At 38.6% G+C, this 15,249-nt stretch overlaps 1 protein-coding gene across 1 annotated transcript; it reads left to right on the top strand.

The window, feature by feature from the left end:
• The first annotated feature begins 295 nt into the window (after positions 1-295).
• LOC135470439 (minor histocompatibility antigen H13-like) lies at positions 296-13,219 on the top strand. Its single transcript, XM_064749388.1, has 11 exons — positions 296-487; positions 2,667-2,765; positions 3,426-3,508; positions 4,203-4,291; positions 6,325-6,410; positions 8,986-9,111; positions 9,364-9,421; positions 10,164-10,284; positions 11,191-11,293; positions 12,245-12,330; positions 12,797-13,219. Exons 1-11 carry the CDS (start codon positions 296-298, stop codon positions 12,873-12,875), a joined length of 1,122 nt encoding a protein of 373 aa, XP_064605458.1. The 3' UTR covers positions 12,876-13,219.
• The last annotated feature ends 2,030 nt before the right edge of the window (positions 13,220-15,249 follow it).

Below are 15,249 nucleotides of genomic sequence, written 5' to 3' on the forward strand. Positions count from 1 at the left end.
AATAGGCTAGCTTACTTTTAGTTTTTTACCTTGAATAATATTAGATGATGGGTCAGGCAAGGTCAGTTCTGCTGCCTACCGTTTTTTTCTACCCGCTTTCCATCCCCCTTCCCTTTTTATTTTGTTTTGTGGGAAAACTTATTTAAGTTCTGTTCTACTCGATGAGCGCCCCCTACTTCCTGCTCCTGAATGGCTACGTGCAACGTGGCAAACCGTATAGCCGCCCACTCGCAACCCTCGACGGAGCTTCCGCTTTATCACGTGACCCGGCTTCTTCCTAACTTGACTTGTAAACATGGCAGAATCGACAGCAGAATCTCCAGTCGTTGTAAACGCGACTTTGAACGAAACTCAGGCCAATGTTACGACTAAGATTCCGGCCACTCCTGAGGGGATGGCTGTGGCTTACAGCAGTCTCGTCATCATGGCCCTACTCCCCATCTTTTACGGATCATTTCGCTCCGTGAGACACCACAAAGAGCAGAAGGTATGGCATTCGCAACGTGGATTACAACAACAACAACAACACATGTCCATATGTTAGACTGAGAGGTCGATTTATGTCGTTATTCTCTTGACTTTCCTATTTGTCTTGTAGTATCTCTCAAACATACCACATTCGTGTTTTTGTGTCTTTTTGTTTTCCCTACGAAGATTTTTTTTCTCGGCCATAGACAATGATTACCGGTTGATGATGATTTTGATACGGTACTGTACATGAACATTGACAGGTGAAAGTGTGGTCAGCTGTGGAAATGATTAAAGTAGGCTGTTGTAAAGACTAGAGTTATATTTACGTGTAACTTACTACAACACTACTTACGTCAATCCATTCATGCTTCGCTGAATGAGGCTGGCCAGATATGACCTTTTTCAGATGTTGTTCATGTGACAAAATCTTGTGACACATGCACATGCTTATTGAACCCTTAACATTTTCATCTGTCTGAAAGGCATCTAAAAACCATGTTCTAGCACATCAACTTGAGTGGTGTAGTGGTATAAGAAAACGGCTAAGGACCCAACATGCTGTCTGATGGAAGTTTGAATCCAATGCATTTCACAACAAGTTAAGTAAATCCTTTTTAAAAAAAGTATAAATCGCGAATTATAGAGCACAACAATGTCATATAAAGGACAGTGACATGTCACAGAGTGTAGAATGGTAAACGTCTTATGTACGCTGTTTTTCTTTGTATGCAAATTGAACATCTCCCCATTCAGTTTTAACCAATGAAAAATCAGTAAAGGCATGTGACCGTGGGAAAAAAATGGCGTCAAAATGCACGTGGATATCAACACGTTATTATAACCCTAGTCCTTACAACTCCCTTAAAGTAATGTGGGCCACTTAATCAATTACAGGCAGCTGTAAAGACTAGGTTGGCCTATTATTAGTCAGCGAGACCCTTCTCCAATGCTCATTGTGAAAAGCTGGTTCTTCAGTGAATGGACATCAGTTCACCCACGTGATAGCAATCTTAAAAACTTTGTCTCAAGGCCACTTTCAGATTCCCCAATGACATTTAATGACAGTGAATCCTGTGAATACACGTAAATTCCCAGGAAACTTTACATAAGTCACCTGAAATGAAGAAGTGATCTGTGTTGCAAAATATATATGAGGGCCACATGTATTAGGTTTATCAAAGTTGGGAATATGGACTTCTGGTTTTTTTTAGCCCAAAGCTTAGCTTTATTTCACATTGCGTGAAGACAGAACAAATGGGAACAGAACAACAGAGGGCCACACATGACTGCGCACATCAACAACAGGGCAAACCTGGAGCTAGTTGATTGCGTCTGTAAGAGTGCTCATAACAGTGTAGTCGCTGTGAGCTAAGTCCAGTTCATGCTGGCCTCATCTTCAGCGCTATGTGAAAAGGTGTTCAAACAAACTGCATGAGTTTCCCCTCACCACAATGCTGGTCACTGACAAATGAGTAAGTCAGTGTAATGACCAAAAGTGCAGTTCATGCTGGCCTCATCTTCAGCGTTACGTGAAAAGGTGTTCAAGCAAACTGCGTGAGTTTCCCCTCACCACAATGCTGGTCACTGACAAATAAGTAAGTCAGTGTAATGACCAAAAGTGCCGTTCAGCAGGAGCAAGGGCTTGGAGGCAGGCCTATGGACCAGATTTGGGAGGGCTCAGCTACATATAAGTGACAGTAACATACAAACTAACATTGGATGTCTGTATGTATCAAGGCCACAGATAAAAAAAATTTACATCTATGATGTGTAACTGACCCATCTTAAATCAGGTCTTAATACCTAGCCATTACTCATCTGGTATATCAATCTGCTCTTCAGCCTGGCCCAGGGCCTGTGAGTAGGAACATGTATGGAAACATTAAACTGCCACAAATGTATGTGTGTCAGAAGCTCACATAGGTACTAAATAAGTATTTGATCAAAAAATTTGTACTAGCTATGTATTTATATATATATATATATATATATATATATATATATATATATATATATATATATTTTTTTTTTTTTTAACTGTCCAGTGTTCACCCATCCTGGTATCTTGAAGACTTACTCCATAGGCTTAGAGGTATAAAGACAGAGATGCAGGTGGATAGGCACCGTACAGCTTTTGTGCATTACTAGTCATACCTATATGTAAAGTAAGATTGTGTGATGTTTTTGTTTGTCAGGAATCCGGAGAGCAGCCCGAGACGATGTCCAGTAAAGATGCGGCCATGTTCCCCATCATTGCCAGTTGTACGCTTTTTGGGCTTTATGTCTTCTTCCAGGTCAGACCTCATGTCATTGACATACAAACAAATCAGATCAGCCCAACAAAAGCTCTGTAATCAGCTTTTCATCTGTGAATTTTGGGTCATTACATGAGAAAATTCACCAGGCAGTGCGTAGGGGCTAGGCTGGACATTTTGCTAAATAACTGTTTCTGTTGGATTAGGAAAGTGTCTTTAGTTCATAGCTTGCTGTGTTACACTTAAAAACCAGATATCTGGACACGTGTATGAGGAGGTCATGATTTGACAGATATTATTATTGTATGTTATTGTACTACCCTAATTCCTCAACCTTTACGCACATATAAGAGCAACTTTCAGTGCAATTTATTCACATTTTTAATTGGATTTTGGAGACAAAACTATATTGGTTGGGTTGTCCAACTTCAGGCTTCACATAAAGTATGATTTTATCAGTCAACACAGAATAATGCCTTCAGAATATGCTGGAATAAACACCTTGCAAGTGTGCAAAAAGGTTGAAGAATTACAGTAGCTTCTGTTTCAACACAAATGGAAAATACGGATGTAAATTTCACAGCAGAACTGAAGTAAGATTTTAATTGACTTGGAGTGTTGTTACTGTGTTGTTTGTAAATAGCTCACTGAATCCATATTATTGCATGTGAAATTGTGCATTGTATCTTCTGTTCACAGATATTCTCCAAGGAGTATATCAACTTACTGTTGGCAGTGTATTTCTTCTTCCTAGGAGTACTAGCTCTAGCTCATATTACCAGGTAAACATCTTGTTCAAGATTCATGTTAGAAGCCCTTTGTATTGGCTAAAGGTCGTCCATGTATTAGTCCGCATGAAATGAAGTAAAGTTTCGCCTATGACTAAGTTGCAAGCTACACCGGATTGCAAGAATATGTTGATCTTTCTACTGTGTTGAGGTTTGTAACCTCTACTGTTACCAGTAGGTAACCTCTACTGGTAAATTAAAAGTAAAACTACGAGAAATAAAACTCTGTGGCTGACTTTATTTCCAAAGGAAATGTGGTAATGTCTTAACAGGGCTGTATTTATAGTTTCCTTGCCCATGACACCATGAGAGTTGCGTTTCATGTCTGTTTCATGCTTAAACACAAGCATCATTCGATAACAAAACTGGTCCCAGAAACTAATTAAAAAGCCTGGAACTGTTTTTAAACCCAGAAATCAACATGAATGGCTAAATATTTTATTAGTTAATAAAAATATGATATTGAACATTCTGTATATTCGGTGAAACAATTCTATGTGTTTTACACATGGAAGCGACTGTAAAGCTCCCATATATCAAAGGTGACAGGTTTACTCAGCTTTGAAAGAATGTAAATGAAGTTCTGTAAATGTAAATGACGTTCCGTTAAATTGTAAATGACGTTCTGAAAGACATATCTGTCAGTGTATTGTAGACTATTTATGTATGTGTGTACAATGTGTTGCAGCCCAATAGTGAGTCGCATCATACCATCAGCATTTCCTAACCTAGAATATCACTTGATCTTCACTCAGGGGAAGGGAGAGAAGAAAGAAGGTAAGGGCATTTTTGTGTGAAAGCATAGAAGAGGTAGCTGCCTATATCAAGGAAGAAAAAAGGATGAGAGACAAATGACATTGAAGGAAAATTTTTGTACTTTATAGAAGAATAAGTATTTTATTTTGTTACAGGTGTATGTCCCTAATGCCTGCTGTGTTGCCATGTATCATGTGGTGTTCCTAACCCCAAATTGCTCCTGTGGACACATTTTGTTACATGTGTATGTCCCAAATGCTTACTGTGTTGCTATGTATCATGTGTTGTTCGAAACCCCAAATTGCTCTTGTGGACTTATTTTGTTACATGCATGTGTCCCAAATGCCTACAGAGTTGCCATGTATCATGTGGTGTTCTTAACCCCAAATTGCTCCTGTGGACACATTTTGTTACTTGCTTATGTCCCAAATGCCTACTGTGTTGCCATGTATCATGTGGTGTTCCTAACCCCAAATATGTGGACGCATTTTGTTACATGTGTATGTCCCAAATGCCTACTATGTTGCCATGTATCATGTGGTGTTCGTAACCCCAAATTGCTCCTGTGGACACATTTTGTTACATGCGCATATCCCAAATGCCTACTGTATTGCCATGTATCATGTGGTGTTCCTAACCTCAAATATGTGGATGCATTTTGTTACATGTGTATGCCCCAAATACCTACTGTGTTGCCATGTATCATGTGGTGTTCCTAACCCCAAATGGCTCCTGTGGACACATTTTGTTACATGTGTATGTTCCAAATGCCTACAGTGTTGCCATGTATCATGTGGTGTTCCTAACCCCAAATTGCTCCTGTGGACACATTTTGTTACATGCGTATGTCCCAAATACCTACTGTGTTGCCATGTATGATGTGGTGTTCCTAACCCCAAATTGCTCCTGTGGACACATTTTGTTACATGTGTATGTCCCAAATGCCTACAGTGTTGCCATGTATCATGTGGTGTTCCTAACCCCAAATTGCTCCTGTGGACACATTTTGTTACATGTGTATGTCCCAAATGCCTACTATGTTGCCATGTATCATGTGGTGTTCCTAACCCCAAATTGCTCCTGTGGACACATTTTGTTACATGTGTATGTCCCAAATGCCTACAGTGTTGCCATGTATCATGTGGTGTTCCTAACCCCAAATTGCTCCTGTGGACACATTTTGTTACATGTGTATGTCCCAAATGCCTACAGTGTTGCCATGTATCATGTGGTGTTCCTAACCCCAAATTGCTCCTGTGGACACATTTTGTTACATGTGTATGTCCCAAATGCCTACTGTGTTGCCATGTATCATGTGGTGTTCCTATCCCCAAATTGCTCCTGTGGACACATTTTGTTACATGCGTATGTCCCAAATGCCTACTGTGTTGCCATGTATCATGTGGTGTTCCTATCCCCAAATTGCTCCTGTGGACACATTTTGTTACATGCGTATGTCCCAAATGCCTACTGTGTTGCCATGTATCATGTGGTGTTCCTAACCCCAAATTGCTCCTGTGGACACATTTTCAGCCCCTAGGGTTATACTGTTTGAGGATGTGCATGTTTGTTAAGACGTATGAACAGGCTAACAACCAGCAGATGTTTTGAGTTTTGTTCAAGCATTTTGATTAATAATTTTTTTTTATTCAGTTGTGATATGGCAAAATCTGTAATTATTATTAATTTTATTAATTGTTGCCTGCATAATGTTCTGACAGTGTTCTTTTTTTTGCCAACCCAGGAGGTTGAGTTTGATGGCATTTATTTGTCTGCTTTTCTCTCCCAACTGTCTCTCAGTAACTGTACAAAAAAGTTTATGCATAAATTGGGATGGAAAGTTTTATGCAGCTAAATTCAGTTAAATTTTGAGGGGAGGTAAGATGGAGGAGCAGAGTAATGCCCCTTTGTCTGTAGTGCGGGAACTGGCACTAATTATGATGGAGGTTGTGATCTCAAAGTGGCTTCTAGTTAGCATATTTTTTTGGTGTGGGTAATGACATATTTTTCTCTGGGAACATTGTGTATATGCCCAGTTTTGTTTGTTCTTGCAGAGCTGATGAATTACGAGTTTGACAGAAAGGATCTAGTGTGCCTGGCCATGTGTTCTGTTGTTGGAGGCTGGTACCTTTATAAGAAGGTATTAAAGGCAACAGCTGAGGCAGACACTTGTGTATGAGAAAGGTTGCATGCTGTTGTATTAGGGTTTAGGTGTCTAAAGCCTTGTATTCTGACACAGGCTTCTAACACATCTAACATGTGACTCACCATGCTGTTAGGTGTCTAAAGCCTTGTATTCTGACACAGGCTTCTAACACATCTAACATGTGACTCACCGTGCTGTTAGGTGTATAAAGCCTTGTATTGTGACACAGTCCTCTAACACATCTAACATGTGACTCACCGTGCTGTTAGGTGTATAAAGCCTTGTATTCTGACACAGGCTTCTAACACATCTAACATGTGACTCTCCGTGCTGTTAGGTGTATAAAGCCTTGTATTGTGACACAGGCTTCTAACACATCTAACATGTGACTCACCGTGCTGTTAGGTATATAAAGCCTTGTATTCTGACACAGGCTTCTAACACATCTAACATGTGACTCACCATGCTGTTAGGTGTCTAAAGCCTTGTATTGTGACACAGTCTTCTAACACATCTAACATGTGACTCACCGTGCTGTTAGGTGTCTAAAGCCTTGTATTCTGACACAGGCTTCTAACACATCTAACATGTGACTCACCGTGCTGTTAGGTGTATAAAGCCTTGTATTGTGACACAGGCTTCTAACACATCTAACATGTGACTCACCATGCTGTTAGGTGTCTAAAGCCTTGTATTGTGACACAGGCTTCTAACACATCTAACATGTGACTCACCGTGCTGTTAGGTGTCTAAAGCCTTGTATTGTGACACAGGCTTCTGACACATCTAACATGTGACTCACCATGCTGTTAGGTGTCTAAAGCCTTGTATTCTGACACAGGCTTCTGACACATCTAACATGTGACTCGCCATGCTGTTAGGTGTCTAAAGCCTTGTATTCTGACACGGGCTTCTAACACATCTAACATGTGACTCACCATGCTGTTAGGTGTCTAAAGCCTTGTATTCTGACACGGGCTTCTAACTCATCTAACATGTGACTCACCGTGCTGTTAGGTGTCTAAAGCCTTGTATTCTGACACGGGCTTCTAACACATCTAACATGTGACTCACCGTGCTGTTAGGTGTCTAAAGCCTTGTATTCTGACACAGGCTTCTAACACATCTAACATGTGACTCACCGTGCTGTTAGGTGTCTAAAGCCTTGTATTCTGACACAGGCTTCTAACACATCTAACATGTGACTCACCATGCTGTTAGGTGTCTAAAGCCTTGTATTGTGACACAGTCTTCTAACGCATCTAACATGTGACTCGCCATGCTGTTTGGTGTCTAAAACCTTGTATTCTGACACAGTCTTCTAACACATCTAACATGTGACTCGCCATGCTGTTAGGTGTCTAAAGCCTTGTATTCTGACACAGGCTTCTAACACATCTAACATGTGACTCACCATGCTGCTCATTCTTACCTTGTTCTCTGTGTGTGTTTTAGTATATGTAATATTACCCTTATTCTTCAACCTTTTCGACTGCCACTACAACCAATGCCTCGAAACACCGTGAGAGAACTATGGGGTGTAGAGACATAATTTGCACACTTTTACGAAGCTTGCATCTTTAGTGATACAAGCAAATCATTTTTGGCATCATTTTCATAATAATTGTGTACATAAATTACACTGAAAAAAGGGCTTTAGAGGTGAAAAAGGTTGAAGATTTACAGTAGATTTATGAATGGTAGGCTAAGCATAATTTCTCCCCAGTTGTAATGTGTGTAGACAACTGCCTATTTTGTGCACCTAGCTGGGCAATACTTAGATCAAACCACTTTAAAGACACCAAAATAATAAGACGTAGACTTGTTGATTTTCCTCTAAGTCTATTTCTCAACTTCCACAAAGTTGACTTTCACTTTGTACAGGGGCCAGCATCCCTGGCTCAGGTGTTTGAAGCGCTGTCTAGTTGAGACTGTTAATCCCTTGACCAATCAGGTTGTGCATTCAGATCTTGCTCCTTTAACCTTTGACCTTGACTGTACATGCTTTAAGCCAGGAGGTTTAATTGTCAGGTATGTAACAAATGGTGGTGGGCTGTTGCTGGCCTACCGGCTTTCACCAACCAGAAAGCATCATCAAAGAAGTGGAAAGATACCAGTCAGTCAACTTCGTACATAGCTGTGATACAGCAGAGTTTTATCTTAGTATGGTGTCCAAACCCAGTCAAACAAATAAGTAATGTAATTGAAAAAGTGTCTCTATTTTTTGTCTAATATTTCATTATTGGAAATCAAATTGCTAATTTTGGTGGAATTCTGACCCATGTTGTTACTGCACCATCACTTCAGTGTAATTGTTAGAAGGTAAAAAATTAAAAATTGGGAGATTGTATAGGTTGTGTGGGTATTTTGAAGTATTTACTGACTTTCTCTGGCTCAGTGGTGTGAGGTATTCCTTACTGGAGACTACAGACCAGTGATCCTGAGGTCATGTGTTTTAATCACACATGGTTACATCTAATAGGCATGCTTGCTTCCTCGTTAACCCATCCACCACTAATTGATCCGTTAAATTGTTCTTGAGTACAGCCAATGCATGTTCTTCTTTCAGCACTGGATTGCTAACAATCTATTTGGACTGGCCTTTGCTGTGAATGGAATTGAGCTGTTGTCATTGAACCGTGTCAGCACAGGCTGTATACTGCTGGGTGGTCTCTTCATCTACGATATATTTTGGGTTAGTACATTGTACACTAGAAGCTGTTTTATGTCTAAATTATGCCAACTATTTGGATTGCTGTGTACATACATGTACTTGTGCTACTTGTAGTTGATCCGTAAATGCAAATTCTTTAAGTTTGTTTGGATTTTCTTGGAAACATAAAGTCAGAAGATGTGATTACTTACATTTTATACAGTGTGATGGGAATTGTGACTTGAATCTCTAATATCACTGTTATTTGATTTTTTGGATGATCATGTTTTCCAGGTGTTCGGGACTAATGTAATGGTCACAGTAGCTAAGTCATTTGAGGCACCTATCAAATGTAAGTTGTCCGAGTCGTGTTACTTTTTAACTTCTTAAGCCCTATGTCTGTTTGTTTTTAATGCAGAGATTAGAAATAGAAATTTGATTTATATAGAAAGTCTATGGTGTAGAAATTCATAAAAATGTTTTTTTTTAATGCAGTTAAAGGTTTTTTTTTTATAAAGACATAAATGTTTTTTTATTCATTATAGATCACTCAATTTTCCCGCAGTGTAGTTTGCTGTGTGATTGGTTAGTTACCCTTTTGATTAGGACCGATACAACAAAAATCTCATTTGCACACACCTGATACAGATATGACTTGTTTAAATATCATGGGGGAGTGCAAAAGTTGATGTCAACTATGTTAGCCATCAAAAATTGTTTTGGTGCTGCACAAATAATGGCAGTCATCAGGCACTAAAGTTTGTTATTGTTAAGTCTGTCAGTGTGCCAACGTAACATCTTGTCACAACAGCTGTTAATTACACATCAACATAGGTGTGATGAAATAGGCTCCGTTAGCATAGTCATAATTGAACTGTCAGCTGCTACACTGGTCTTCAGCTTGCTTGTTGCAACAGTGATTACTGTTTACATGTCATGTCTTCCTCTCTACATTCTTTCAGTATTTAAAACACGCACATGCGGCATGATTTTTGAACATTCTGTGTGCCAGTGAGGTTGCGCTTCATTATTTGATGTTGCAGCTAACATGTGACTGTTAAGTTTACAGTGTCCACCATGGCATCTGTTCACAGTGGTCTTCCCTCAAGATCTGCTGGAGAAGGGACTAGGGGCAGACAACTTTGCCATGCTAGGTCTGGGAGATATAGTGATTCCTGGAATCTTCATTGCTCTACTCCTTAGGTTTGATGTCAGGTTTGTGAGACAATTTCTCTATTTCTTATGGACAGACCAGTCTCTTTGTTTTTTTTATGTAGGAAATAGATGATTATTTCCAAGGTTTAAATTTTAAAATTGCCTGAAACATGATTTTCTTACTTTGGATCTTTTTAAATTTTTTCTTTCTTTTTTTTTTGAAAAAGTAAGAGTGCATATTACTCAGAATGTGTTTGAATAATTGAAACACTTGCAGCTTAAATCTACATGAGTCCTGTATTACAGTCATGTCATTGCTGACACCAAATGTTCTGGCAGTTTTATGTGAGGAGATTTAGCAGGTACCTGGTGATGTGTGGGGCAATGTTTTTCCCCTACAAACTCTCTGGTTTCCCTAACTGTATCTGTAAGCTTAAGTGCCATCATTTATTAAAATGAAATATCTTTGGGTATGAAGTATAATATGAATCAAATAAGAATAATAAATAAACCTGTAACACCCAGGTTATGCAGGAGGTCTCTATATTGTCTGTATTTCTGACAGTGGCCTGAATGGGAAAACAGACATGAAACAAAGTAATATCGTATGATGATAATGTTCATTTGTTACAGCTTAAAGAAGAACTCCAAAACATATTGTCTGTATTTCTGACAGTGGCCTGAATGGGAAAACAGACATGAAACAAAGTAATATCGTATGATGATAATGTTCATTTGTTATAGCTTAAAGAAGAACTCCAAAACATATTGTCTGTATTTCTGACAGTGGCCTGAATGGGAAAACAGACATGAAACAAAGTAATATCATATGATGATAATGTTTATTTGTTATAGCTTAAAGAAGAACTCCAAAACATATTGTCAGTATTTCTGACAGTGGCCTGAATGGGAAAACAGACATGAAACAAAGTAATGTCATATGATGATAATGTTCATTTGTTACAGCTTAAAGAAGAACTCCAAAACATATTTCTACGCCAGTTTCCTTGCCTACTTCCTTGGTCTTGTGGCCACAATCTTTGTCATGCACTACTTCAAGCATGCCCAGGTAAGAAAACATCTCTGTGTTTGTAGTATAATGTACATGTAACGGGGGCCTCCATGGTTAACACACCAGCACGGCACAGTGACAAAGGAGCCTCTCACCAATGAGGTCACTGTGAGTTCAAGTCTAGTTTATGTTGGCTTCCTCTCCAGCCATATGTGGGGAAAGTCTTGTCAGGAACCTGCGGATGGTTGTGTGTTTCCTCCAGGCTTTACCTGGTTTCCTCCCACCATAATGCTGGCCGCCGTGATATAAGTGAAGTATTCTTGAGTAGGGCGTAAACACAGATGAAATCAGTATACATGTAGCCATTGTAGGTGGATTACAGTGAAGCTTTTTGGTTAAGAATCTCATGCCATCCATGAGCAAATTTCAAATTTGAAGGGGCTATACCAGAGAGTTTTGACAAAGTATTCAGACTCCCCAGTCAGATCAGATTTTCTGTATTTAAGAAGAATAGCTCAAATTATTGCTTTATAGTAATATCAGACTTGTATCTGTACTATTGTATATTGTTACAATGATTCTCCAATTTGAAAAAGTTATAATGCAGCCCACATTATAAATTTTCGGAACTTACCATGCCAGTTTTGAACTTTAGCACATGGGCTGAAGAGGCTGATATTTTGTGACAGGTAATTATTTGGGCTATTCTAAAATAATAGCGAAAATGTAAGAAGGTTTGAGCGGATTGCTTTTTGTCAAAAATCTACGGTATAGCCTCTTTAAAGAGGCACCTGTATATTTCTAGGGCGTTGCACAAGGGCACAGAAATTAAATTGGTGCAGAAAGTGATCGCAGTAATGCATTAATTAATATAACATGTTCACATGAGTAAATGTGTAGTCAAATTAAACATTGATTTAATACTGCTTTGGTGATGTGCCACAGAGATCATAACATGGATGTTTGTGTTGCTGTTCTAGTGTTGACATGTATACTTTCTGTTTTCAGCCTGCCTTGTTGTACCTCGTGCCAGCATGCATAGGTGTGCCGCTGTTTGTAGCACTAGTGAGAGGGGAACTTAAAGAAATGTTCGGGTGAGCCTTGCTGATCTTGTGTCAGATGTATGCGTGTATTTTACATTAAACAATTTGGTAGAATTATTTGATATTCATAATACTAGATTATGTTAGAGCATATGTTAAATATTGCTGAAATGAATGAGTACCATATTCTACATGAACATGCATTGTTTGAAGGTTTTCATACCCTTTATGAAAAGGTAATTAATGTTTAAGTTAAGCATAAAATACACGTTCGTAAGCAAAGCTGCATTGAAAATTGTAATATTGTTTATATATATACATATATATATTATTTTTAAATCATATTCAACTTGAAATTTAATCTATTTCAACATCTCTTTGTTAGTGTTAACAAAAGTTACCTCCCTTATCTATTGGCTTTCCTATTAAACCACCTTCGCTTGAAGAGCACTGATGATATTTTAGCAGATAATAGTGTCCAGAATGTGAAGCTCATGCATATGTTACTCCTAAACAGGTACGAGGATAATCCGGAGAAACTGGAAGTAGCAGGGGGAGACAACTCAGATTCCAAAGCGGATAAGAAGAAGGATTGACACTGACCAGAACTATGACTAGATGAATTCTTGTTGAACATGTGTAATGCTGATGTTGAAGTGTATTGATATTGTTAATGCTGATTGAAGTCTAAATAAATGTTCAGTCATTGTGGGGATTTTATAAGAACAGGTGTAATTTCTATTTTAGAAAACATTTTATTGAACAGGACTGTCTCAAAAGTAAGTTAAGTTCTGCTTCAGTTGAGTCTGTGACAGTCATCAAGAATAACCAGGAAAATATTGTTATATCTTATAATGCTATAATGTTCATGTGAACATGTTTTCCCCTCATAACATTTTTTATTGGGAGGCTAAAATTATGAGGTTTATCTTCACCTTTCCTTACTCTGTTTATTCATGAATTGTAAAAATGAAATCATACATATATATATATATATATATATATAACTTTATGTATACATGTATCTGTAATGTTTCTGTTTGTTTGCGCATGTAAGTTAATACATGTACGCAATCCCATATTTGTCATCGGTTGATATGCTAAAAGCTAGAAATATTTTAGCTTTATATAAGTTATTGTCATCCTCCAGGTCATATCTCGTTTTACGAGGACTTCGTTGGCTTTGGTGATGGGTTCACTGCAGTGGAGTGTCATTTCCGTTCATCATTCAGATGTGTGGTAGGAAATTGTACCTAATGAATCATGCTATATATGTTAGCTATATTCATTTCATCATGGGACAGAGCTGGTTCCACAATTCTCCTTGCTAGTTTTAATAGCTCACTGCATTTAAATAAAATAGAAGTGAAGAAATCAAAATTCATGTATATACCATACAATATATTTAGCACATATTAATGTGATTGCCCTCATCACTTTCAGACTAGAGTGTACCTATTTTCCCGTAATATAGGAGCATCGGAGCTCAAGCCTTCAACAGTCATTGATTGGAGGTCTTCAGTTATGACGTACACACAGTGTTTTGTTTGTAACCTGAGTTTCTGTTCTTAATGATCTCCACACAAGTCCTAGTTTCACTCAGATGGCCTGGGCAATTGGCTTTATACTAATTATGTTAATGAGTGTGTGGAAACTTTTCGCCATACTTTTATAGTTCAGGTAATTGAGACATATTTTGCTTCTCAAATCACCTTTAATATGATAGCATTATTCTGTATTTTCTGACTGAGAATGTGTACTTAAAAACAACGGTTTGTATTACAGTGAGTGGTGGAACAACCCTTCGTGCTGATATCTCATTCCTGTCCTGTAACTGGTATTCAATCGCTCGTTGCTGAAATTGTATTTATTATGATACTGGCATCTAGATGTTTTTAATAGGAAAAGACAACTCTGTGAAATTACAACATCATTGTAAGCTTCTTGTATTGCATTTTTTTTTTTGTTTAACCATCTTCATAAGTAAAATTGCATTTGTTTGTTAGGTTAAGGGAGCGTAGTCTTTGTTTATGATTTTGTGACATATTACCCAACACTTAACTCCCTTGAATATTGTTGTATTATTATTGTGTATGACTTCGCATTTTTTCTGTGTAGTTGACATCTTTGGTCACAGCTTCATACAGACTTATGGGCATGTACTTTCCGACTGACTTCATTTGTTTATGGCATATTATAAACATGATGTTAAGTCAGGAAGCTATGATTGGCGTGTTAATTAACGACGGGGAAGCCAAGATAATACTTTGAGGCTGAGGGTGTTATTCCTGTAGTCATGTGATGTGAACAGTTTTATACCGTTCATATAACTTTCTTTGTTAAAGCGTCTTGAATAGATGAAATAAAGGAACAGAACGGCGTTGTCGGGGGATTAACACAGAATAATAATCTCTCATGGGCCTTCCACGTCCATCAACTGATAACAAACATTTGTGATTATCATCGTTATGTACCTGTATGAATGAGGTATGTTGTTCTGAGCTTATAGCAGAATGGGAAACAGAACATTTCTAAAAGAAGTCGGTATAAGCAATGTACTCTCTTGGTCTTGTTTCTACATTTTTGTGCTGGTAAAGCAACAGGGTACGTCACAATTCCTGCAGCGTAACAGCAGAAATGATTTACAGATCTTATCGCCCTGTAGGCGGTTGCGGGACGCAAACCAGGTTATCGCCCTGTAGACGGATGCGAGACACAAACCAGGTTATCGCCCTGTAGATGGATGTGGGACAAAAACCAGGTTATCGCCCTGTAGGCGGATACGGGACACAAACCAGGTTATCGCCCTGTAGACTGATGCGGGAAACAGACCAGGTTATCATCCTGTAGACGGATACGGGACGCAAACCAGCTTATCACCCTGTAGACGGATGCGGGACGAAAACCAGGTTATCGCCCTGTAGACGGATACGGGACGCAAACCAGGTTATCGCCCTGTAGACGGATATG

This window comes from Liolophura sinensis, chromosome 7, assembly GCF_032854445.1.
Source record: "Liolophura sinensis isolate JHLJ2023 chromosome 7, CUHK_Ljap_v2, whole genome shotgun sequence".
Taxonomy (NCBI): Eukaryota; Metazoa; Mollusca; class Polyplacophora; order Chitonida; family Chitonidae; genus Liolophura; species Liolophura sinensis.